The sequence below is a fragment of the Carcharhinus amblyrhynchos genome, chromosome 11 (genome assembly GCF_965287045.1).
Source record: "Carcharhinus amblyrhynchos chromosome 11, sCarAmb.v2.hapA, whole genome shotgun sequence".
Lineage (NCBI taxonomy): Eukaryota > Metazoa > Chordata > Chondrichthyes > Carcharhiniformes > Carcharhinidae > Carcharhinus > Carcharhinus amblyrhynchos.
The window spans coordinates 94,806,229-94,828,044 of NC_137334.1; the positions used below are offsets into that span (position 1 = coordinate 94,806,229).

Below are 21,816 nucleotides of genomic sequence, written 5' to 3' on the forward strand. Positions count from 1 at the left end.
CAGACTAAGACATTTGAATGAGTTGAGGCAATGGAAAAATCCAAAACATACAACATTAAAAGTGGTAATAAAGAGCCCACTGGCATTCCTGAAATGCTGAGCTCCTTTTCCCGACTAGGACAGACCAGGCCCTATAACTCCTGATTAGCAGGGCACCACTGTGAATGAATGACATTTCTCTTGCCATTGTTGCTAGGACACCGCTTTGCGAAGGCCAGTTTAATGGACCTCCCAGCAGGTGCCAATAGATGAATGGGAAGACAAGGCAAGTGAAAGTGCAATAATGGCCAAAGATTCCAGTGATTTGTGTCAGGCTGTCCAATTATTTCCCAAATCCCCAATTGTTTATTGAAATAGTGGACCCGTCAGCGAGGTCGTTACTGGAGAAAAGGCTCTGAGATAGAGCTTTGATTGGAATCAGGCTGTCCAGAGTTGCAATGATATCATCAAATCATTAACCTCATGACCTCCTGGCCTTTTGAAGCCCTAGAGTTTTGTGTTGCCATTGAATTGCTGCTCTAGCCCTGGGCACCTATATCACAGTCACCCACTCAAATGCAATAGCTCTCAGCTCACAAACAGTGGAATGACTCCCCCGCAACACTTTCCTTTAACTCGCTTGTCTTTGGCACTCTGGGACTGGGTTCTTCCCCTGTGGTCCTTCCCTGTGGGACTAGGCCCTTCGCCTGGGATCCACCCTGTGGGACTGGGTCCTTTCCCTGGGATCCTGCCCTGTGGGACTGGGCCCTTTCGCCCCTGGAATCCTGCCCTGTGGGACTGGGCCCTTCCCCTGAGGTCCTACCCCATGGGACTGGGCCCTTCCCCTGAGGTCCTGCCCTGTGGGACTGGGCCCTTTCCCTGGGATCCTGCCCTGTGGGACTGGGTCCTTTCCCTGGGATCCTGCCCTGTGGGACTGGGCCCTTTTCCTGGGATCCTGCCCTGTGGGACTGGACCCTTCCCCTGGGGTACTGTCCTGTGGGACTGGGCCTTTCCCCTGGATGTTTAAGTAAAATTTGCTTGACCTAGGCTGAAACGTCATTATTCTTCTTTATCTGCTCAGAACTGGGTGCTGACAATGTAATGTTTGGGGTGGTTTAGAGCATCTTTAAGCTGTGTACCATCACTGAATTAATTGGAATACTGTGTGCAATTCTGGTCACCCTATTGTAGAAAGGATATTATTCAATTAGAAAGAGTGTAGAAAAGATTTACTAGGATGCTACTGGGACTTGATGGTTTGAGTTATAAGGAGAGGCTGAATAGACTGGGACTTTTTTCTCTGGAGCGTAGGAGGCTGAGGGGTGACCTTATAGAGGTCTCTAAAATAATGAGGGGCACAGATCAGCCAGATAGTCAATATCTTTTCCCAAAGGTAGGGGAGTCTAAAATTAGAGGGCATAGGTTTAAGGTGAGAGGGGAGAGATACAAAAGTGTCCAGAGGGGCAATTTTTTCACACAGAGGGTGGTGAGTGTCTGGAACAAGCTGCCAGAGGCAGTAGTTGAGGCAGATACAATTTTATCTTTTGAAAAGCATTTAGATAGTTACATGGGTATGATGGGTATCGAGGGATATGAGCCACATCTGGGCAATTGGAATTAGCTTAGAGGTTTTAAAAAAACGGGTGGCATGGACAAGTTGGGCCAAAGGGCCTGTTTCCATGCTGTAAACCTCTATGACTTTATGGCTCTAATAATGTACTATGATTGGTCTGATAACCCAGCATAACTCTGGTTGAAAGTTCCTCACTAACTCTGTGGGATTTTAGTAGTCAGAAGTTTGGGTAGTTTAATTTGACATGTTTGTTCATGTTTGGACAGTAATAATAACATTTCCTTTGAAATGTGGGACAGGAAAGAGAGATTTTGCACTCTTAAAAAGAGTGGGACACAAAGTGCTACAGTGCCAAGGAAATACTTCTGAAGTGTGGTCACAGCTGTAACGCAGGAAATGCAGCAACTAAATTGCTGAAAGTCAGATACTGCAAGCAGCAGCAGGATCAGGAAATGTTGATTCTGGTTAATACAGGTCAGGAGATCGGGAAGAAAATCCCTCTGCACTTCTGTCATCAGCAGTTGTGGGATTTTTTTACACCCACTGACAGGTATATGATGTAGTATCTCACCCAAAAGACAGTGCGGCACTCCCTCAGCACTGACCCTCTGACAGTGCAGCACTCCCTCAGTGCTGACCCTCTGACAGTGCGGCACTCCCTCAGTACTGACCCTCTGACAGTGTGGCACTCCCTCAGCACTGACCCCCTGACAGTGCAGCACTCCCTCAGTACTGACCCTCTGACAGTGTGGCACTCCCTCAGCATTGACCCTCTGACAGTGCGGCACTCCCTCAGCACTGACCCTCTGACAGTGCGGCACTCCCTCAGCACTGACCCTCTGACAGTGCGGCACTCCTTCAGTACTGACCCTGCGACAGTGCAACACTCCCTCAGCACTGGCCCTCTGACAGTGCAGCACTCCCTCAGCACTGACCCTCTGACAGTGCGGCACTCCCTCAGTACTGACCCTCTGACAGTGCAACACTCCCTCAGCACTGACCCTCTGACAGTGCGGCACTCCCTCAGTAGTTGGAGTATCAGCGTGGATCATATTCTGAAATCTCTGGAGTTGTTCTTGAATTCACATCACTCTCATATGAAGATGGGAATTTAAGCACTGAGTCACGGTGACCCTCGGAAGACAGGCAGAATGCACTATTCTCTGTGATTGGATTTCTTTGCCATAGGGAACTCTATAGTAATCTTTTTCATTTCTGGTGATTGCAGTGCCCAACTTGGTGGCACAGTGGTTAGCACCGTTGCCTCACAGCGCCAGGGATTCCGGTTCAATTCTGGCCTCAGGTCACTGTCTGTGTGGAGTTTGCACGTTCTCCTCATGTCTGTATGGGTTTCGTCCGGGTGCTCTGTTTTCCTCCAAAGATGTGTGGGTTAGGTTGTTTGGCCATGCTAAGTTATCCCATAGTGTCATGGGGAATAACAGGGTAAATAAGTAGGCTTACGGGGATAAGACTTGGTTGGGATTGTTGTCGTGCAGATTTGATGGGTCAAATGGCCTCCTTCTGCACTGTAGGGATTCTATGAATCTAACTCATAGGCCTCTGGCTTACTCTACCCACAAGACACATGCGGTGGTGAGGCAGAGTCCAGTGAGTTCATGATAAAATAAAACTTATTACTAGGCCTCAGCAGCATCAGCAATGAAAGGTTTCCTGTAAAGAACCAGCACTGGGAGCCCTTCACTTTCTTCTTAGTCAAAGGGAACCAGCCAGCATCAATTTCATGAAACTTTCTCTCTTATCCCTCCACTAGTCCCCCATCCCTGCCCCCACAACTATAAAAAGCCCAGTTCAATTTGTTTTTTGGAACGTCTTATTGTCTGTCATTGGAGCCTAGCCTCAGAAGAGACAAAGGGTTTTATAATATCACATCTAAATTGTTTGCAGAATGTATGTGAGTTGAAGGAGTTGCCAGCAGGTTTGCTGTTAAGAGTTAGACAAAGGTAACCCTTTCTGAACCGTGTGTCTGTCTGTGGCTGTGTGCTTGCACGGGGTTGTGTGTACTTGTGAACTGATGCATATAGCCGTGTGTGCATTTATCTGTCTGTATGCCAGAGTGTGTGTCCCTGTGCTTGTGTATTTGTGCTTTAGTGAGTTAGCTTATATATGTGTGTTTCAGTATTGTGAACTGTGAGGTGGATAGTGATAGAACCTTAAAAGGACAAAGATAGATTGGTAGAATATGCAGACAGACACTGACAGGTGACATTTAGTGCAGAGCAGTTGATTCATTTTGGTAGGACAGACAGAAAGATAATATAAAACAAAGGGTACAATTCTAAAGGGGGTGCAAGAGCAGAGAAATCGACGAACATGGATTACTGAAGGTGACAAGGCAGGTTGAGAGGTCAGGTTAGTAAAGTAACAGCAACTTAGGCTTTCTGAGTTGGAGGCCAGGATTTTCCCGCCACATTTTGCTGAAACCTACTGCTGGGGATGCACTGGTCCATTGACTTGTGGTTGGATAGGATGATCCCAGTGCCTGCTGGGCTGGAAAAGTCTGCCCATGGAGTTGGATAAGGATTCATCAGCTTTCCCTGGCAAAACAGGGCCGGAGGGTAGCAAACTGATTTGCGCCCTGCAACAAAGGAACATCTGCGATTATGGGTGGTTTTAATCTGCATAGAGAATGAGGGCTTAAAGGTTTACCCTGTATTCTTAGACTATGAGACCTGGTTCTGGACTCCCCACCATTGGGAGCATCCTTCCTGCATCTACCCTGTTTAGCCCATTGTTTTATTTTTTTAAATTTGATTTATTATTGTCACATGTACTATACAGTGAAAAATATTGTTTCTTGTGCACTATTTAGAATTTTATGGATTTCTATGAAATTCCACCCCCTCTTCTAAACTCCTGTGAATATAATCCTAACTGATTCAATCTCTCCTCATACGCCGGCCCTGCCATCCCAGGACTCAGTCTAGGAAAGCTTCACTCTACTCCCTGTGTAATTGCAGCAAGACATCCCTGCTCCTGTACTCAAATCCTCTTGCTATGAAGGCCAAAATACCACTTGTCTCCTTTACTGCCCGCTATACCTGCGCGCTTACTTCAGTGACTGTTGTGTTCCATGCTGACTGTCTGATTCCACCACAATTTACCAAGTGCTGTGCTATAAAATATTTGATAATGGACTCAATAATTCATCCCACTCCCGGCATCAGGCTGATTTGTCTACAATTCCGTTTTCTCTCTACCTCTTTTTTTAAATAGTGGGGTTACATTAGCTATTCTCTAATCTGTAGAACTGCTCCAGAGTCCATAGAATCTTGGAAAACGACCATCAATGCACCAACTATTTCTAGGGCCACCTCCTTAAGGACTCTGGGATGTAGATTATCAGGCCCTGGAGATTATTTTACCTTTAATCCTATCAATTTCCGCCCATCTATTAGCTCTATCGCCCGCCCACACTTTGGGAAATCAGACCACAAGGCTGTGCTCCTGCTCCCGGCTTACAAGCAAAAACTGAAGCAGGAGTATCTGTCAAAGAAAGCCATGCACTGTTGGTCTGAGGAATCAGATGATCCCCTACAGGGCTGCTTGGAGTCAGTGGACTGGTCAGTATTTAAAAACTCTTGTGACCAGCCTGAGTGTGTACGCCACTACAGTAACTGATTTCATCAGTAAGTGTGTAGAAGACTGTGTGCCAAAGAAGCAAATCCGCATGTTTCCCAACCAGAATGAACAGGGATATCCACAGCTTGCTGAAGTCCAGATCTGAGGCATCAAGTCAGGTGACACTGACCTATACAAGGAAGCCAGATACGATCTAAGGACATCCATCAAAAATGCCAAAAGACAATACCGTTCCAAGCGTGAGTCCCAGGCTAGCCACACCAACCCCCGCCGACTATGGCAAGGTCTACAAGACATAACAGGCTAAAGATGAAGGCATCTAAAATCGCCGGCTCCAACACACCCCTCCCTGATGAGCTCAATGCATTCTATGCCCGTTTTGAGCAAGAGATCAGCGAGCGCATGCCCTCCACCCTGAAAGCCCTGGATGAACCTGTATCTGGGGTCACCAATGCAAATGTCAGGGCAGCCTTCTTAAAAGTCAACCCACAGAAAACAACTGGGGTACCCGGAGGAGCACTCAGATCCTGTGCAGATCAGTTGGCTGGGATATTCACAGACATCTTCAACCTCTCTTTACAACAATCTGAGGTTCCTATCTGCTTCAAGAAAACGATCACCATCCTGGTACCTAAGAAAAACCAAGCAGTGTGCCTTAATGACTATCAGTCGATGGCTCTGACACCCATCATTATGAAGTGCTTTGAAAGGTTAGTCATGGCACGAATCAATTCCAGCCTCCCGGACTGCCTGGATCCACTACAGTTTGCCTACCGCCACAACAGGTCCACAGCAGACACCATCTCCCTGGCCCTGCACTCAACCCTAGAATACCTAGATAACAAGGACATCTATGTCAGACTCCTATTTATTGACTACAGCTCAGCCTTCAGCACAATTATTCTCACGAAACTCATCTCCAAACTCCGTGATCTGGGCCTCGGATCCTCCCTCTGCATTGGATCCTGAACTTCCGAACCCACAGACCACAATCAGTAAGGATAGGCAACAACACCTCCTCCACGAACATCCTCAACACCAGTGCCCCACAAGGCTGTGTTCTCGGCCCCCTACTATACTCCTCATACCCTCTGACTGTGTGGCCAAATTCCCCTCCAATTCGATTTTCAAGTTTGCTGACGACACCACCATAGTGGGTTGAATCTCAAACAATGACGAGACAGAGTACGGGAATGAGATAGAGAATCTGGTGAACTGGTGCAGCAACAATAATCTCGCCCTCAATGCCAACAAAACAAAGGAGATTGTCATCGCCTTCAGGAAGCGTAAAGGAGAACATGCCTCTGTCTACATCAATGGGGACAAGTAGGAAGGGTCAAGAGCTTCAAGTTTCTAGGTGTGCAGATCATCAACAACCTGCCCTGGTCCCCCCATGCTGACACTATAGTTAAGAAAGCCCATCAACGCCTCTACTTTCTCAGAAGACTAAGGAAATTTGGCACGTCAGCTATGACTCTCACCAATTTTTACAGATGCACCATAGAAAGCATTCTTTCTGGTTGTATCACAGCTTGGTATGGCTTCTGCTCTGCCCAAGACTGCAAGGAACTACAAAAGGTCGTGAATGTAGCCTAATCCACCACTCAAACCAGCCTCCCATCCATTGACTTTCGGTTGCCTCAGCAAAGCAGCCAGCATAATTAAGGAACCCACGCACTCTGGATATGCTCTCTTCCAGCTTCTTCCTTCGGGAAAAAGATACAGAATCTTACATTGCATACCAACTGACTCAAGAACAGCTTCTTCCCTGCTGCTGTCAGACATTTGAATGGAGTTACCTTGCATTAAGTTGATCTTTCTCTACATCCTAGCTATGACTGTAACACCATATTCTGCACTCTCTCGTTTCCTTCTCTATGAATAGTTTGTTTTGTCTGTATAGTACGCAAGAAACAATATTTTTCACTGTATGTTAATACATATGACAATAATAAATCAAATCAAATCAATACTATTTCTCCACTAATATTAATTTGTTCCTCCCTCTCACTAAACCCTTTATTCACCAATACTTCTGCAATGTATTTTGTCTCCTCCTTTCTGAAGACAGAACCAAAGTTTTTAATTAATTGGTCAGCTGTTTCTTTATTCCCAGTATAAATTTCCCTGTTTCTGACTGGAAGGGACCTACACTTGTCTTCACCATTCTTTTTCTCTTCACGTCCCTATCGAAAGTTTTACAGTCAGTTTTTTTTTGTTCCCCGCAAGCTTACTCTTGTACTCTATTTTCCCCTTCTTAATCAATCCTTTGGTCATCCTTTGCTGAATTCTAAGCTGCTGTCAATCTTCAGGTCTGTAGATTTTTTTCTGGCCAATCTGTATGCCTCTTCCTTAGATCTAATACTATGTCTAATTTTCACTATAGGGCATGGTGTGACCACGTTTCCTGTTTTACTTTTGCACCAGACAGGAATAAACGATTGTTACAGTTCAGTCACATGCTCCTTGAATCTTTGTCATTGCCGATATTCCATCATTCCTTTAAGTAGTGTTTCCCGATCCGACATAGCCATCTTGCAACTCATATCATCCTCAACTCCTTTACTAATATTAGGGCCCTTATCTCAGGACCCACTACATCACTCTTCATCTTAATGAAAAATCCTATCATATTGTAGGAATAACAGATGTGTCGAGTATAGGGCTAACGGGAGGACTTTGAATAGTGTGGATGAGCAGAGGGATCTAGGTGTATGTGTACATAGATCCCTGAAAGTTGGGAATCAAGTAGATAAGGTTGTTAAGAAGGCATACGGTGTCTTGGCGTTTATTGGTAGGGGGATTGAATTTAGGAGTCGCAGCGTCATGTTGCAACTGTACACGACTCTGGTGCGGCCGCACTTGGAGTACTGTGTGCAGTTCTGGTCCCCACATTACAGGAAGGATGTGGAGGCTTTGGAGAGGGTGCAGAGGAGGTTTACCAGGATGTTGCCTGGTATGGAGGGGAGGTCCTATGAGGAGAGGCTGAGGGATTTGGGGTTGTTTTCGCTGGAAAGAAGGCGGCTAAGAGGGGATCTTATTGAAACATATAAGATGATTAGAGGTTTAGATAGGGTGGATAGTAATAGCCTTTTTCCTCAGATGGAGAAATCTAGCACGAGGGGGCATGGCTTTAAATTAAGGGGGGATAGTTATAGGACGGATGTCAGGGGTAGGTTCTTTACCCAGAGGGTGGTGAGGGATTGGAATGCCCTGCCTGCTGCAGTTGTAAATGCACCTAGTTTGGGGGCGTTTTAGAGATCCGTGGATAGGTTTATGGACGAGAAGGGATTGGTTTAGGTTAGTGGGTCATTGTTTTGTAACTGGTCGGCGCAACATCGTGGGCCGAAGGGCCTGTTCTGCGCTGTAATGTTCTATGTTCTATGTTCTATTATAGCCACTCATCCCCAAGGGATCTCGCCCAACTAGAGGTTGCTGAATATTTTATTCTCATTCGACAGTACCCAGTCTAGGATAGCCTATTCGCTAGTTGATTTCTCTACATCTTGGTCAAGAAACCATCCGGTATACATTCCAGCAATTCCTTCTCTGGAGCCTTGTGACTAATTAGATTTGTCTAGTTTATATGTAGATTAAAGTCACTTATAATTACAGATATTCCTTTATTGCATGCATCTCTAATTTCCTGTTTAATGTCATTCCCAACTACAGTTTGAGGGTCTGTATAGAATCCCTACGAACATTTTTTGTTCCTTAGTGTTTCTCAGCTCTACTCATACAAATTCCTCATTGTTGGAGAGACTATTTTTACTCGCTATTGTATTAATTTTCCCTTTAACAGCAGTGCAACTTCATCATTTCCATTTTGTCTGTCCTTCCTAAATACTGAATACTCCAGGATAATCAATTCCCATTGCTGGTCACTCTGCAGTCATATCTCCTTAATCCCAACTAATTCATACCTGTTTATATCTGCATGATTAACTAATCCATTATTTTGCAAATGCTCCATGGACTAAGGCATAAAACCTTAAGGCTTGCTTTTTGTCCTGTTCGCATTGTTTTTCACTGTGGCTTTGCTTGATTCTGGCCCTTGATTTCTCTGCCTTTCTGTTTTCTTATTTCCTTTTTTACATTTTGTTCTTGTCCTTGATTTCCCCTCCTGTAACTCCTTGCATAGGTTTCCATGTGTCTAAATGTAATATTTAGTGTGTACCCCTGTGTAAGTTGGTGAATGTATGTATGTGCAGTACTGGCCGAGATTTTCCAGCCTCCCACTACAGAGAATATGGAGGGTTAGCTGAAAATCCATTGACTTCTGGTGGGACTGTGTTATCCGGTGGTGTGTGGAGCTGGAAAATCCCTGGCACTGAATGTGTAATAGTGAGTGTATATTAGTGAGTGTTGTGTGTGTATTAGTGTAGGCAATGGCCTACTGGTATCGCTACACTATTAGTCCAGAAATTTAGTCAATATCCTGGACACCATGATACAAATCCTGCCATGGCAGTTGGTGCAATTTGAATTCATTAAAAAATATCTGGAATTAAGAATCTACTGATGACCATGAAACTATTGTCAATTGTCAGAAAAAAGCATCTGGTTCACTAATGCCCTTTAGGGAAGGAAATCTGCCATCCTTACCTGGTCTGGCCTATATGTGACTCCAGAGCCACAGCAATGTGGTTGACTCTTAACTGCCTTCGGGTAAATAGGGATGGGCAATAAATGCTGGCCAGCCAGCGACACCCATGTTCCATGATGAATGAAAAAAAGGTTGGTGTGCATTACTGAGTGTTGTGTGTATTAGTGAGTGTGTATGAGTGAGCGTGATTGTGTAGTGAGTGAGTGTGTATTGAATGAGTGTATATCAGTTAAACCCTTCGCTCTCTTGAAGGGTCATCCAGAGTCAAAACACTGTCTCGATTCTCTGTCCACGAGCTGTCAGACCTGCTGACATTTTCCAGCATTTTCTGTTTTTGTTTCAGATTTCAGCATCCGCAGTATTTTGCTTTTATATTAGTGAGTGTTGTGTGTGTATTATTGAGTATGTATTAATGTGTATATATATATTAGTGAGTGTGCATTAGTGAGTGTGCATTAGTGACTGTGTATTGGTGACTGTGTACTGGTGAGTGTATATTTTTGAGTGTTGATAGGGACCAGATCAGAAACCCCAAGGTTTCTGAAGCCAGACGAGACCCCAGCAATTTTCTATTTTGGTATTTGTGTGAAGGTAAGATGTTTTACTCCTGGCACAATTCTACTGACAAACTGGAAAGTTTTTATCAAAATAAACTTGATTTAAGAACAGAGTTTGACTGTAACGAATGAATTAGCTTAACTTTTAACAATTGAACAAGACATAAACATGACAAGATATCATTCTTAACGGCTAACCTAACGCTATGAGTTAAAATTCAACAATATTCCACTTATAGACCTAAACCGTCTCTTTAAAATTAAAATCACAGGCATACTTGGCTCTCACTCCTCACATGTTGACTCCTCTTTACTCTGTCTCTCTTTCACCCTCCACCTCTCTGCTTGTGTTTCTTCCCCCATCCTTCTGTTGGGGAAGGACAGGTTTTGTTTTGGTTTTGCTTATAATTAAATTGTAAAATATTTGTTAAGAAAAGGCCTAGAAATTTGAATGCGCCTGAACTATGTGTTGGGGGACCTATCTCCCAACCTGAATGGAGAGGCCTTAGGCAAACTTCATATTAGGTGTCATTATCATCAAGCACAAGAGATGCAGACATTTATTAGGCAACTCGCCAGTGATGTCAACTAGAATTTGGGTCAAAACTACACTGACAGCAGCCCTTGAGTAACTCCTTAAATGAGACCAGGATGGGGGTGAGGAAGGGGGCAAGGAGTTAGGGGTTGGGGGGGTTGCAAAAGGGAGGGTAGTAGAGCCAATACGGAGGGAGGGTTGTGGAGATGGTCAGAAAGTTAGTGGTTTTTGGCAGCAGCCCACACACTTTTAATCTGGGACTGGGAGGATCCACCGCTCCCCCCCTCCCCCTGCCACGCCCCCCCCACCCCCACACACTCCCAATCCACATTCGGGAAAGTTAACTTTAACTAGTTACCTTGGTAGTTGGGACAGCAATAGACTCACTTCCTTGAATGCACTGATTGCCATGATCAGGGTGATTTAACATTACAGAGCTCCCGAGAAAGATTTTGGACTCTTAATTAAATATACAAAAGGTCTGTTTCACATCCTGCGTATGACCTGGGTGGTAATGTCCAATAAGGAGGGCCCCCAGTTTGTACAGAGTGCATGTTTCCATCCACAATAGGTACCAATTCAATTCCTGAAAAATGGGCATGACACCATCAATCCTGGATCTGATCCTGGCATTAGCAGGAGTCTGAGCTGGAAGAGGGGTAGAATTCATTATCATGAGCGCTCCCTGCAATGCCCGAGGAATCTCAGTGTTAGAATTGGCTCTAAGAATAAATCCTGGCCAGGTTCAGAAACTTGCTGGTTTCTTTTCGAAGCTATGAGATGACTGAATGAATAGCTGTAATGTTTTAAGGGTTAACATGAACAGAGTCACTGAATATTACAGCGGTGGAGAACTTTGAGGCGAGCCAAGTATAAACTAGAGTCAGAACCACTGAAATAAATATGTTTTCTTTTATGGGGGAGGGGGGGGGGTTGGTTGCGGACGGTTTGTGTCTGAAGTAATGCGCTTGAAACCACTGATAGTTCTGTGTTCCTCTGCACAGTATAAAGACAAGCTTTGTCCCAAAGATTTGAGAACCGTTTGCTTTTCTCTCTCTCTCCACTTTTTCCATTTCCCTGGAGGTGCTGAGGAGTTGGGGGTAGAGTGGGGGTATGGGGGGGGAGGTGTGGGGCGGCTGTTTTTTGTTTATTTTTATATCTACCCAGGCAAATGTAGTGAGATCCTGGTTCTGAGCCTGGGAGGCCCACAGCTTGAAAGAAAGAAAGAGAGGGACACACGCAGCTTGAAAGAAATGCGTTGGTGAAATTTCACTGCATCCCCCCCCTGCCCCCACCACGCCCCTCCCAACCCATCTCCTCTGAAACATCTAGAATTTTTTTATTTTGAGAGAACACCGGCAGAGGGAATAGCCAAGGACTTTTTTCTTCACTGATGGGTTATGGTCTGTGAAGTGACTGAGTGAGGGGAGTGGTCTATTGCTACACAGGAGTTGAAGGAGCTTCCAAGGGGAGGGGAGTGAGGGGTTTCAGTCTTCCTCAGTCTGCTCAGAAGCTGGTCATAAACGCAGACATCGACAGGGAGAGGGAGAGAGAGAGAGAGAGAGAGATGGCCAAAATCCTCTACCACTGTTAACTTGGCAAGGTTTTATTCTGCTGGCGCCCGCTTGCAGCTCCTTACTTTGCTGGAATTTGTAACTAGGATCACCATGCCCTCGTTCACCGTGGGTCTGCCGAGGGTTCGGACTGGTAACAGAGTGCGATGGATCTGCATGTCCTGTATGCTGTGGGTGAGTACCTCCTCAGTGTCTGCTGTTTACCTGTCTCCCATCTTCTACTGTCTACTCTTTAACCAGTAGTGGTGTGGACAGTTGTCACATTCTGTGTGCGCCTGTCGACAGTCAGTCACATGTGCATGGTGCTTGATGAAAGAGCTGGGGATCAGTTTATAATAAGGGGACAAGGTTAAGGTGTGTGGGCAGGGACAGCTCACACATGGCTGTGGGATGGTTTGCAGGAAAACTTGGTATATGTCCGGATATTCCTGAGTATAATCCTTCCGGTGGACAGCAACAAGAATGTGATAAACCACATCACCCAAACAGCTCCTTCTCCATGGGAGCAGGGAAATCCAGGTCCAGTTTAAATTGTCTCTAAACCTCCTCACATACACTGATTATAGACCGAGTTCACTTCATTCCCCCTTGATGATGCAGTAAATCACATCTGCTACATCCAGATTGTGTTTCCAGCTGGAGCTGATCAGGATGTTTGAAAGAAAAGACTTTGTGTGCATTGGAAAGCAGCAAAATCATTCCATACTCTCAATTTTCTTGACACACTGCAGGAGCAGACAGTATATGTTCCTGAAAAGGGAATTCTTTGGAACACTGAACCATTCTTGTGATGAGGTCGTTGCTGAGAAGGCTGGCATCTGTTCCCCATTTCTAGACTGACTGAGAAGGTGATGAGCCACCTGCCTGAATAACTGCCAGTTGGTTCTACAGTCTGGGTGGCTTGCAATGCTTAGAGGACAGCTTGGAACTGACTGCATTAACAAAGGAGTGGAGTCATTTGTAGGTGCAACGGGAACAGGGGGCAGGTTACTGTCCCAAAAAGACATCAGTGAAAGTTTTTATTTAAGCTGTTAGGCTGAGGAATGTGAGGAGTCCCACAGATTGAGGGGATGGAGAGAGGGAAGGGGAGGGGTCCCACAGTTTGAGGGGAGGAGTCCCACAGTTTGATGGGGTTCAGGGAGGGGAGAGGAGATGTCCCACAGTTTGAGGGGAGTGAGTGAGGGAAGGGATCCCACAGTTTGAGGGAGTTCAGGAGGGAGGGGAAGTGGTCCCATAGTTTGAGGGGAGTGAGGGAGGGGAGGACTCCCACAGTTTGAGGAGATGAGGGAGGGGAGGGGTCCCACAGTTTGAGGGGAGTGAGTGAGGGAAGGGATCCCGCAGTTTGAGAGAGTTCAGGGAGGGAAGGGAAGTGGTCCCATAGTTTGAGGGTAGCGAGGGAGGGGAGGACTCCCACAATTTGAGGAGAGTGAGGGAGGGGAGGGGTCCCACAGTTTGAGGGGAGTGAGGGAAGAGAGGAATCCCACAGCTTGAGGGGAGTGAGGGAGGGGAGGGGTCCCACAGTTTGAGGAGAATGAGGGAGGGGGGTCTCACAGTTTGAGGGGAGTGAGAGAAGAAAGGGATCCCAAAGTTTGGAGGTTCAGATTAATTATCAGTTAGAGGGTGCCCCAACAGCAATGGGGCCTTGAGAGTGAGTACACTGTCCTTCCCTTTCAAGATGGAAATAAGTGCAAATATCAATTTCCCACTCTCCCCACACCTGCCCTGCCAGCTTACAAATTGAGGTTGGATGGGATGAGGGCCTTAAGTGGCCATTGAGTGACCTGGGTAGCTGAACAGGTGATTCTGTGGCCTTGCTCGTCCAAGCATGAAATAGCAGTTGCGTTTGGGTGGAGCAGGTTCCTGTGGGAATCCTATCCATTCAATCTTATGTGTCTCTGCTGCACCTCGCCACGCCCCTACCTGAGAATCCATCTTGGGCAGCATAAAATGATGCCAGTATTTCATATTTATCTTGACCGTGAGACCCCCACTTCCAGTGTCTGAAGCAACTTTTGGTTCCATTCCAGCCCCATTCTTGTAATCTTTCTCCGCTGGGAGGGGTGGTGACGGTCAGAAACTGTGAAACTGCTCCTGACTCTGGCAATGATGGCCATCAACAGTTCCGGTCGTCAGGGCAAGAGGTCATTTGACGTGACTGCCTGCCTCTCTTCCATCCTTATGTCTACATCTGTGGTCCCTGGAGAGGGATCACATGGGTCTGCAGATATGCTGGAGACCGTCTGCACCAATGGGGAAGTGGGGTGGCCTGTCAGTCAACCCAGGAATACCATCTTATTTTGAGTTGATGTTTCCCCTGTAGTTTGGTGTTTTTATTACAGATTGGTGATGCTCCCTTCCAATATGACACTCAGTTCCGAAAAGATTGCTTTAAAGAGGGTATTTGAGGGACAGCGAGACAGTGGTATGGTAGAGTTAGGAGGCCAATGCTTTTAATATATGATTCCGTAAGTAAGCATAAGCTGGAGTAAAGAGCGACTCCAGCATCATCCTTCACCAACTAGCTACCTGGAATGGAATATTTAGGATATGGGATATTTGAAGCATTAGAGGAAAGGAGGGAAACTGTTCATCATTCATCAGAAACATTGATCTCTTGTCAACAAGTAGTGACATGGGTTATGGTGCTGAAGTGTCATTGCCCACTGCCACCCTCCAAATCATACTGAGACTTTCAATGAGACCCCATGTTAAATCAAGACAGTGTGTAAAACTGGGAAACATTAGGGATGGACAGGAATGGAAAGCTGAGGTTAAAATCAGATCAGCCATGACCTTTATTGAAATGGGGCAGCACCGAGGGGCCAAGTAGTCAACTCCTGTTCCTAATTCTTATGTTTGCTTTTTCGAATCTGACGAAAATGCAGGGAAGAGATGGGAGGCACAGGATGGCACCACTGCCTCACAGCGCCAGGGACCCAGGTTTGATTCCTGGCTTGGGTCACTGTCTGTGCAGAGTCTGTACGTTCTCCCCGTGTCTGCGTGGGTTTCCTCCAGGGGCTCTGGTTTCCTCGCACAATCTGTGCTGGGTTAGGTGCATTGACCACGCTAATTCCCCCTCAGTGTACCCGAACAGGCGCTGGAATGGAGATTTTCACAGTAACTTCATGGCAGTATTAATGTAAGCCTACTTGTGAGACTAACAAGTAAATAAACTTAAAACTTTAAGAAGGACAGCAAGGTCACTGTGTGGGAGTGCACTGTACAAATCACTGTCAAGGTTGTAAATTGGGATCCAACAACAGCATTTATTGAATGTCTTTAACTTATCAAAATGTCACAAGATTAATTGCTCTTCATCATCGAGTGATGGGAGAATCAGTGAACCAATCTCACATGAAATGGGGCTTAAGTCAGAGGGTGGATTTCAATGCAACAGTAGTAATGTCCTCGTGGGCAGACACAGATCAGCCGTGGGCAGACACAGGTCAACCATGGGCATGCACGATCAGCCATGGGCATACACGGGTCAGACATGGGCAGACGTGGATCAACCATGGGCAGACACAGGACAACCATGGGCAGACACGGGTCAGCCATGGGCACACACGGATCAGCCATGGGCACACACGGATCAGCCATGAGCATACACAGGTCAGACATGGGCAGACACGGGTCAGACATGGGCAGACACAGATCATAAAGTTAAATCTCATGGGATCCAGGGTGAGGTATCCAAATGGATATAAAATTGGCTTCTTGACAGAAGCCAGAGGGTGGTTGTAGAGAGTTGTTTTTCAAACTGGAGGCCTGTGACCAGTGGCGTGCCTCAGGGATTGGTGCTGGGTCCACTATTATTTGTCATTTATATTAATGATTTGGTTGAGAATATTGGGGGCATGGGTAGTAAGTTTGCAGATGACACCAAGATTGGTGACATGGTGGACAGTGAAGAAAGTTATCTCCAATTGCAACGGGGTCTTGATCAATTGGGCCAATGGGCTGACGAATGGCAGATGGAGTTTAATTTAGACAAATGCGAGGTGATGCATTTTGGTAAACTGAACCAGGGCAGGACTTACTCAGTTACTGGGAGGACGTTGCGGAGAGTTACAGAACAAAGAGATCTAGGGGTACATGTTCATAGCTCCTTGAAAGTGGAGTCACAGGTGGACAGAGTGGTGAAGAAGGCATTCGGCATGCTTGGTTTCATCGGTCAGAACATTGAATACAGGAATTGGGATGTCTTGTTGAAGTTGTACAAGACACACTAAGGCCACACTTGGAACACTGTGTGCAATTTCTGGTCACCCTATTATAGAAAGGATATTATTAAACTAGAAAGAGTACAGAAAAGATTTACTAGGATGCTACCAGGACTTGATGGATTGAGTTATTAGGAGAGGCAGAATAGACTGGGACTTTTTTTCTGGAGTGTAGGAGGCTGAGGGGTGACCTTATAGAGGTCTGTAAAATAATGAGGGGCATAGACAAGCCAGATAGTCAATATCTTTTCCCAAAGGTAGGGGAGTCTAAAACGAGAGGGCATAGGTTTAAGGTGAGAGGGGAAAGATACAAATGTGTCCAGAGGGTCAATTTGTTTCACACAGAGGGTGGTGAGTGCCTGGAACAAGCTGCCAGAGGTAGTAGTAGAGGCGGGTACAATTTTATCTTTTAAAAGGCATTTAGATGGGTACAATGGGTATAGAGGGATATGGGCAAAATGCGGGCAATTGGGATTAGCTTAGGGGTTTTTAAAAAAAAATTAAGGGCTGCACGGACAAGTTGGGCCGAAGGGTCTGTTTCCATGCTATAAACCTCTATGGCTCTATGACTCTAAAAGACGCCTGAAACTCCACTTCACAAGAAATTATCAAGGCTAAGATTAATACATTTTTTGTTAAGGTGTCAGGGACATAAACAAAGGCAGATAAATGAAAAGGATCTCCCATAACCTGACTGAATAATAAAGCTGGCTAAAGGGGCAGAATGGCCTCCTCCTGTTCCTGCAACAGACTCGAGGAACTGAATGGCTTCCTCCTGTTCTTGTGTAACAGGCTCAAGAGGCTGAACGGTCTTCACCTGTTCCTGTGTAACAGACGCAAGGGGCTGAATGGCTTCCTCCTGTGTCACAGGATTGAGGGGCTGAATGGCCTCCTCCTATTCCTCTGGATCTGAAAAATTTGACAACCCAAATGAAATATGTAGAGGGGAGTTATCCAGGTCTCTGTCAAAAGATGTTGGAGAGGATGCCGAGGGGGTATACTGGAATGGAATGGGGGATATCAATTAATGTGGAGAGACTGGAGAAGCTGGGATTATTCCCCTAACAGCAAAGAAGGTTTAATTGAAGCATTCAAAATCATGAGGGGTTTTAATGGAGGAAAGACCGAGAAACTATTCCCAGGAGGGTGGGTAACCAGAGGAGAGACAGATTGAAGAGAATTGGCGACAGAACTAGGGGAGTTAATTTTTACTTCACACAGTGAGCTGTTGTGATCTGGAATGTTCTCCTGAAAGGGCGGTGGAAGCAGATTCCACAAGAACTTTCAAAATGTAATTGGATAAAAAGACATGTGCAATGCTGTGGGGAAAAAGTGGAGTCAGAATAATTTACTCCCTCTTTCAAAGATGCAGCACTGACACAAAGCCCTGAATGATACAGTTTGTGCGATATGTGGAAAGGAAAGCGGATTAACAGTTCATTCATTTCAGAGCCGTTTCTGGGATCTTGCTGTGCAGATGTTGGTTGCCACCTTTACCAATGTAACAATGGTGCTGGCAGCTCATTGACTGTGAAGGGTACTGTGAACATCCTTAGGATTTGAAAGCTTCCTTTCCATTTGATCTCTTGCCACAGTGAAGTCTGGATTGTGTATATGAAGTGGATCGCACTCTGTATAAACCATTTGTCTGTGTTTGGCTGTTTACTCATCCCATATTCCCGTGGGGTTTTGAGTGAGTCAGTGTTTGGCGCCGTTTGCCAAAGGCTGCTCTGTAATCGGTTGCCATGATTAAGCGGTTCCTGACTTTAAAAATTGTTGACGTTTTTTCTGACCTAGCAAATTTGTGAAGTGGTTCAGGAAATAAGTCCAGCCAATGCAGACCAAAGAACACCCGTTGCCTGAATTGATCTTAAAAGCCTTGACCTTTTCCCAGCAAAGATTTTAAACAAATATAAACTAAACTCATTCGCAGTCATCAAAAAACTGAGCTCGCAATCTGAAGGATTAATTTGAAGATGTTTCCAGACCATTAACCCTTCCCGTGCTGAATAAATAGTGGATGTCAGTCAGTCAGAGGGACTTTAAGATCAGAGGAAGTTGTCTCTCTCTCTCTCTATATTGGAGGCTCAGCCTCTCTAACTGTCTGTTGGAAGGCCAGTCTCTCTCCCCTCTCTCCTCTCTCTCTCTCTCTCTATCTATTGCAGGGTCGATAGTTGAAGGGTCTCTCTCCCTCCCCTCCCTCATTGTATCAGAGATGTAGAGAACAGTAATGCTGCTCTGTAAATTCTCATCAAGTAGTGTGTGAGTGACACTGACAGTTTTACTGCTGCGTGCGTTCAGAAATCCCTGAGTGTGTTGAAGTGGTCAGGGGGACACAGGGTAACAGCCCTTTCACTTTCCCCCAGTCATTAGAGCTTGACCAAGGAGCTGATAAGAGAGTGGGCTGGGCATGTGAGAGGTGGGAGCCTGCAGTGTAACTTAGGGAGCTTGATCTTGAAACTGGAACAGACTGAAACTTGTTTGGAGGGCTGGATAAAGCAGAATAACAGCATGATAAAGGATCTGTTTGTTTAGGCACACAAATAGGAGAGTAAAAGTTTTATGAAGGAGCGGAGTCTCTTCCATTTTGATTTGAACTCTTTGTGGCGCTATTTCTTCCTGGAATGTTCTGTTCACATCAGAGCAATTTTGTCTGTAGCCAGGGTGTTTTTGCAGACAATTCACACCTTAACCTTCTGGATTTAAACTAACAGAAAGCTGTGCCAGCTGCTGGGATCTCCTATTCTCACTGCCATCCAGACCTCCATTCCCACTGCCATCCAGATCTCCCATTCCCTCCCTCCATCTGGACCTCCCATTCCCTCCCTCCACCTGGATCTCCCAATCCCTCCCTCCATCTGGATCTCCCATTCCTTCCCTCCACCCGGATCTCCCATTCCCTCCCTCCACCTGGATCCCCCATTCCCTCCCTCCACTGGGATCTCCCATTCCCTCCCTCTATCTGGATCTCCCATTCCCTCCCTCCACTGGGAATCTCCCATTCCCTCCCTCCAAACATACGAGTGCACCTGGCTTCAGAGTGCGTAGGTGCCATTTCACAAGTGCACTGGCACACCCAGTCCCTCAACCCACGAACAGCAGGAGACCCTCCTTCCCTCACTGGCAGCATATCCTCCCCCCTCACCTGTTTGGCACTGCGCCTGGCACATTGGCTGTGCCCAGCTGGCACTGTTGGTCTATCCAGTGGCTACTGCCAGGCATTGCGGTACACCAGAGTTGGGCCCCACCACCTTGATAAATATGCACCTGTCAGGCGGGGAGGAAGTGGTCGAGCGAGGGAACCGTGGTGTACTAAAGAAGTTGAATCTCTGGTGAAGAGGAAGAAGGAGGCTTATGTAAAGATGAGACGTGAAGGCTCAGTTAGGGCACTGGAGAGTTATAAATTAGCCAGGAAGGAGCTAAAGAGAGTGTTAAGAAGAGCTAGAAGAGGACATGAAAAGACTTTGGAGGATAGGATCAAGGAGAAGCCTAAAGCTTTCTATAGGCATGTCAATAATAAAAGATTGGTTAGGGCAAGATTAGGGCCAGTCAGAGACAGCAGTGGGAAGTTGTGCATGGAACCTGAAGAGATAGGAGAGGCACTGAATAAGTATTTTTCATCAGTATTCACGCAGGAAAAAGTCAGTGTAGTCGAGGGGAACACTGCGATACCAGGTAGTAGACGAGATGGGATTGAGGTACATAAGGAGGAGGTGTTAGCAATTCTTGAGAGTATGAAAATAGATAAGTCCCCTGGGCCGGATGGGATTTACCCTAGGATTCTCTGGGAGGCCAGGGAGGAGATTGCAGAGCCTTTGGCTTTGATCTTTTATATAGATGATCTGGAGAAGGGGGCTGAGTGTAGGGTGACAAAATTTGCTGATGACACGAAGATAAGTGGAAAAGCAAATTGTGCGGAGGGTGTGGAAAGTCTGCAGAGGGATCTAGATAGGCTGAGCGAGTGGGCGAGGACCTGGCAGATGGAGTACAATGTTAGCAAGTGTGAGGTTATCCACTTTGGCAGGAATAATAGTAGGAAGGATTACTATTTAAAGAGCGAAAAGATGCAGCATGCTATGGTGCAGAGGGACCTGGGGGTCCTTGTGCATGAGTCGCAAAAACCCAGTCTGCAGGTGCAGCAGGTAATCAAGAAGGCGAATGGGATGCTGGCCTTTATAGCGAGGGGGATAGAATATAAAAGCAGGGAGGTCTTGCTGCAACTGTACAGGGCACTGGTGAGGCCGCATCCGGAGTACTGTGTGCAGTTTTGGTCGCTGCACTTGCACAAGGATATTTTGGCCTTGGAGGGAGTGCAGAGGAGGTTCACTAGGCTGATACCGGAGATGAGGGGGTTGGACTATGAAGAGAGGCTGAATATACTGGGTCTGTACTCGTTGGAGTTTAGAAGGATGAGGGAGGATCTTACAGAGACGTATAAGATAATGAAGGAGATGGATAAGGTAGAGGTAGAGAGATTCTTCCCGCTCAGAAAAGACAGCAGGACTAGAGGGCACAGCCTCAAGATAAGGGGGGCGCAGTTTAGAATGGAGTTGAGGAGGAACTTCTTCACTCAAAGGGTGGTGAATCTCTGGAATTCGCTGCCCATTGAAGTGGTGGAGGCTACCTCGCTAAATATATTTAAGACACGGGTAGATAGGTTTTTGGTAGGCAAGGGAATTAAGGATTATGGGGAGAAAGCGGGAAAGTGGAACTGAGCCACTTCAGATTAGCCATGATCTTATTGAATGGCGGGGCAGGCTTGAAGGGCTAGATGGCCTGCTCCTGCTCCAATTTCTTATGTTCTTATCTTCATGTCGTCATTGGCTACAGGTATAGTGCCGGAAGACTGGAGGATAGCAAATGTTGTCCCCTTGTTCAAGAAGGGGAGTAGAGACCATCCTGGGAATTATAGACCGGTGAGCCTTACTTCTGTTGTGGGCAAAGTTTTGGAAAGAATTATAAGGGATAAGATTTATAAACATCTAGAGAGAAATAAATTGATTGGGGATAGTCAACATGGTTTTGTGAAGGGTAGGTCGTGCCTCACAAACCTTATTGAGTTTTTTGAAAAGGTGACCAAAGAGGTAGATAAGGGTAAGGCAGTTGACGTGGTGTATATGGATTTTAACAAAGCGTTTGATAAGGTTCCCCATAGTAGGCTATTGCAGA

The 21,816-nt window shown here is 46.0% G+C and overlaps 1 protein-coding gene across 7 annotated transcripts in view; it reads left to right on the forward strand.

Moving 5' to 3' along the window:
* The window catches only part of tns1b (tensin 1b), a 590,459-nt gene that overhangs the window by 101,964 nt on the left and 466,679 nt on the right, over positions 1–21,816 (forward strand). The window contains exon 1 of one of the 7 annotated variants that reach the window (XM_080199611.1): positions 12,387–12,598. The exons of the other annotated variants lie outside the window; for them this stretch is intronic. Coding sequence (XP_080055737.1) covers positions 12,518–12,598 — 81 coding nt within the window. The 5' untranslated portion in view covers positions 12,387–12,517. Of the gene's footprint in view, positions 1–12,386; positions 12,599–21,816 lie in introns of those variants that run through there. 7 annotated transcript variants of the gene reach the window in all.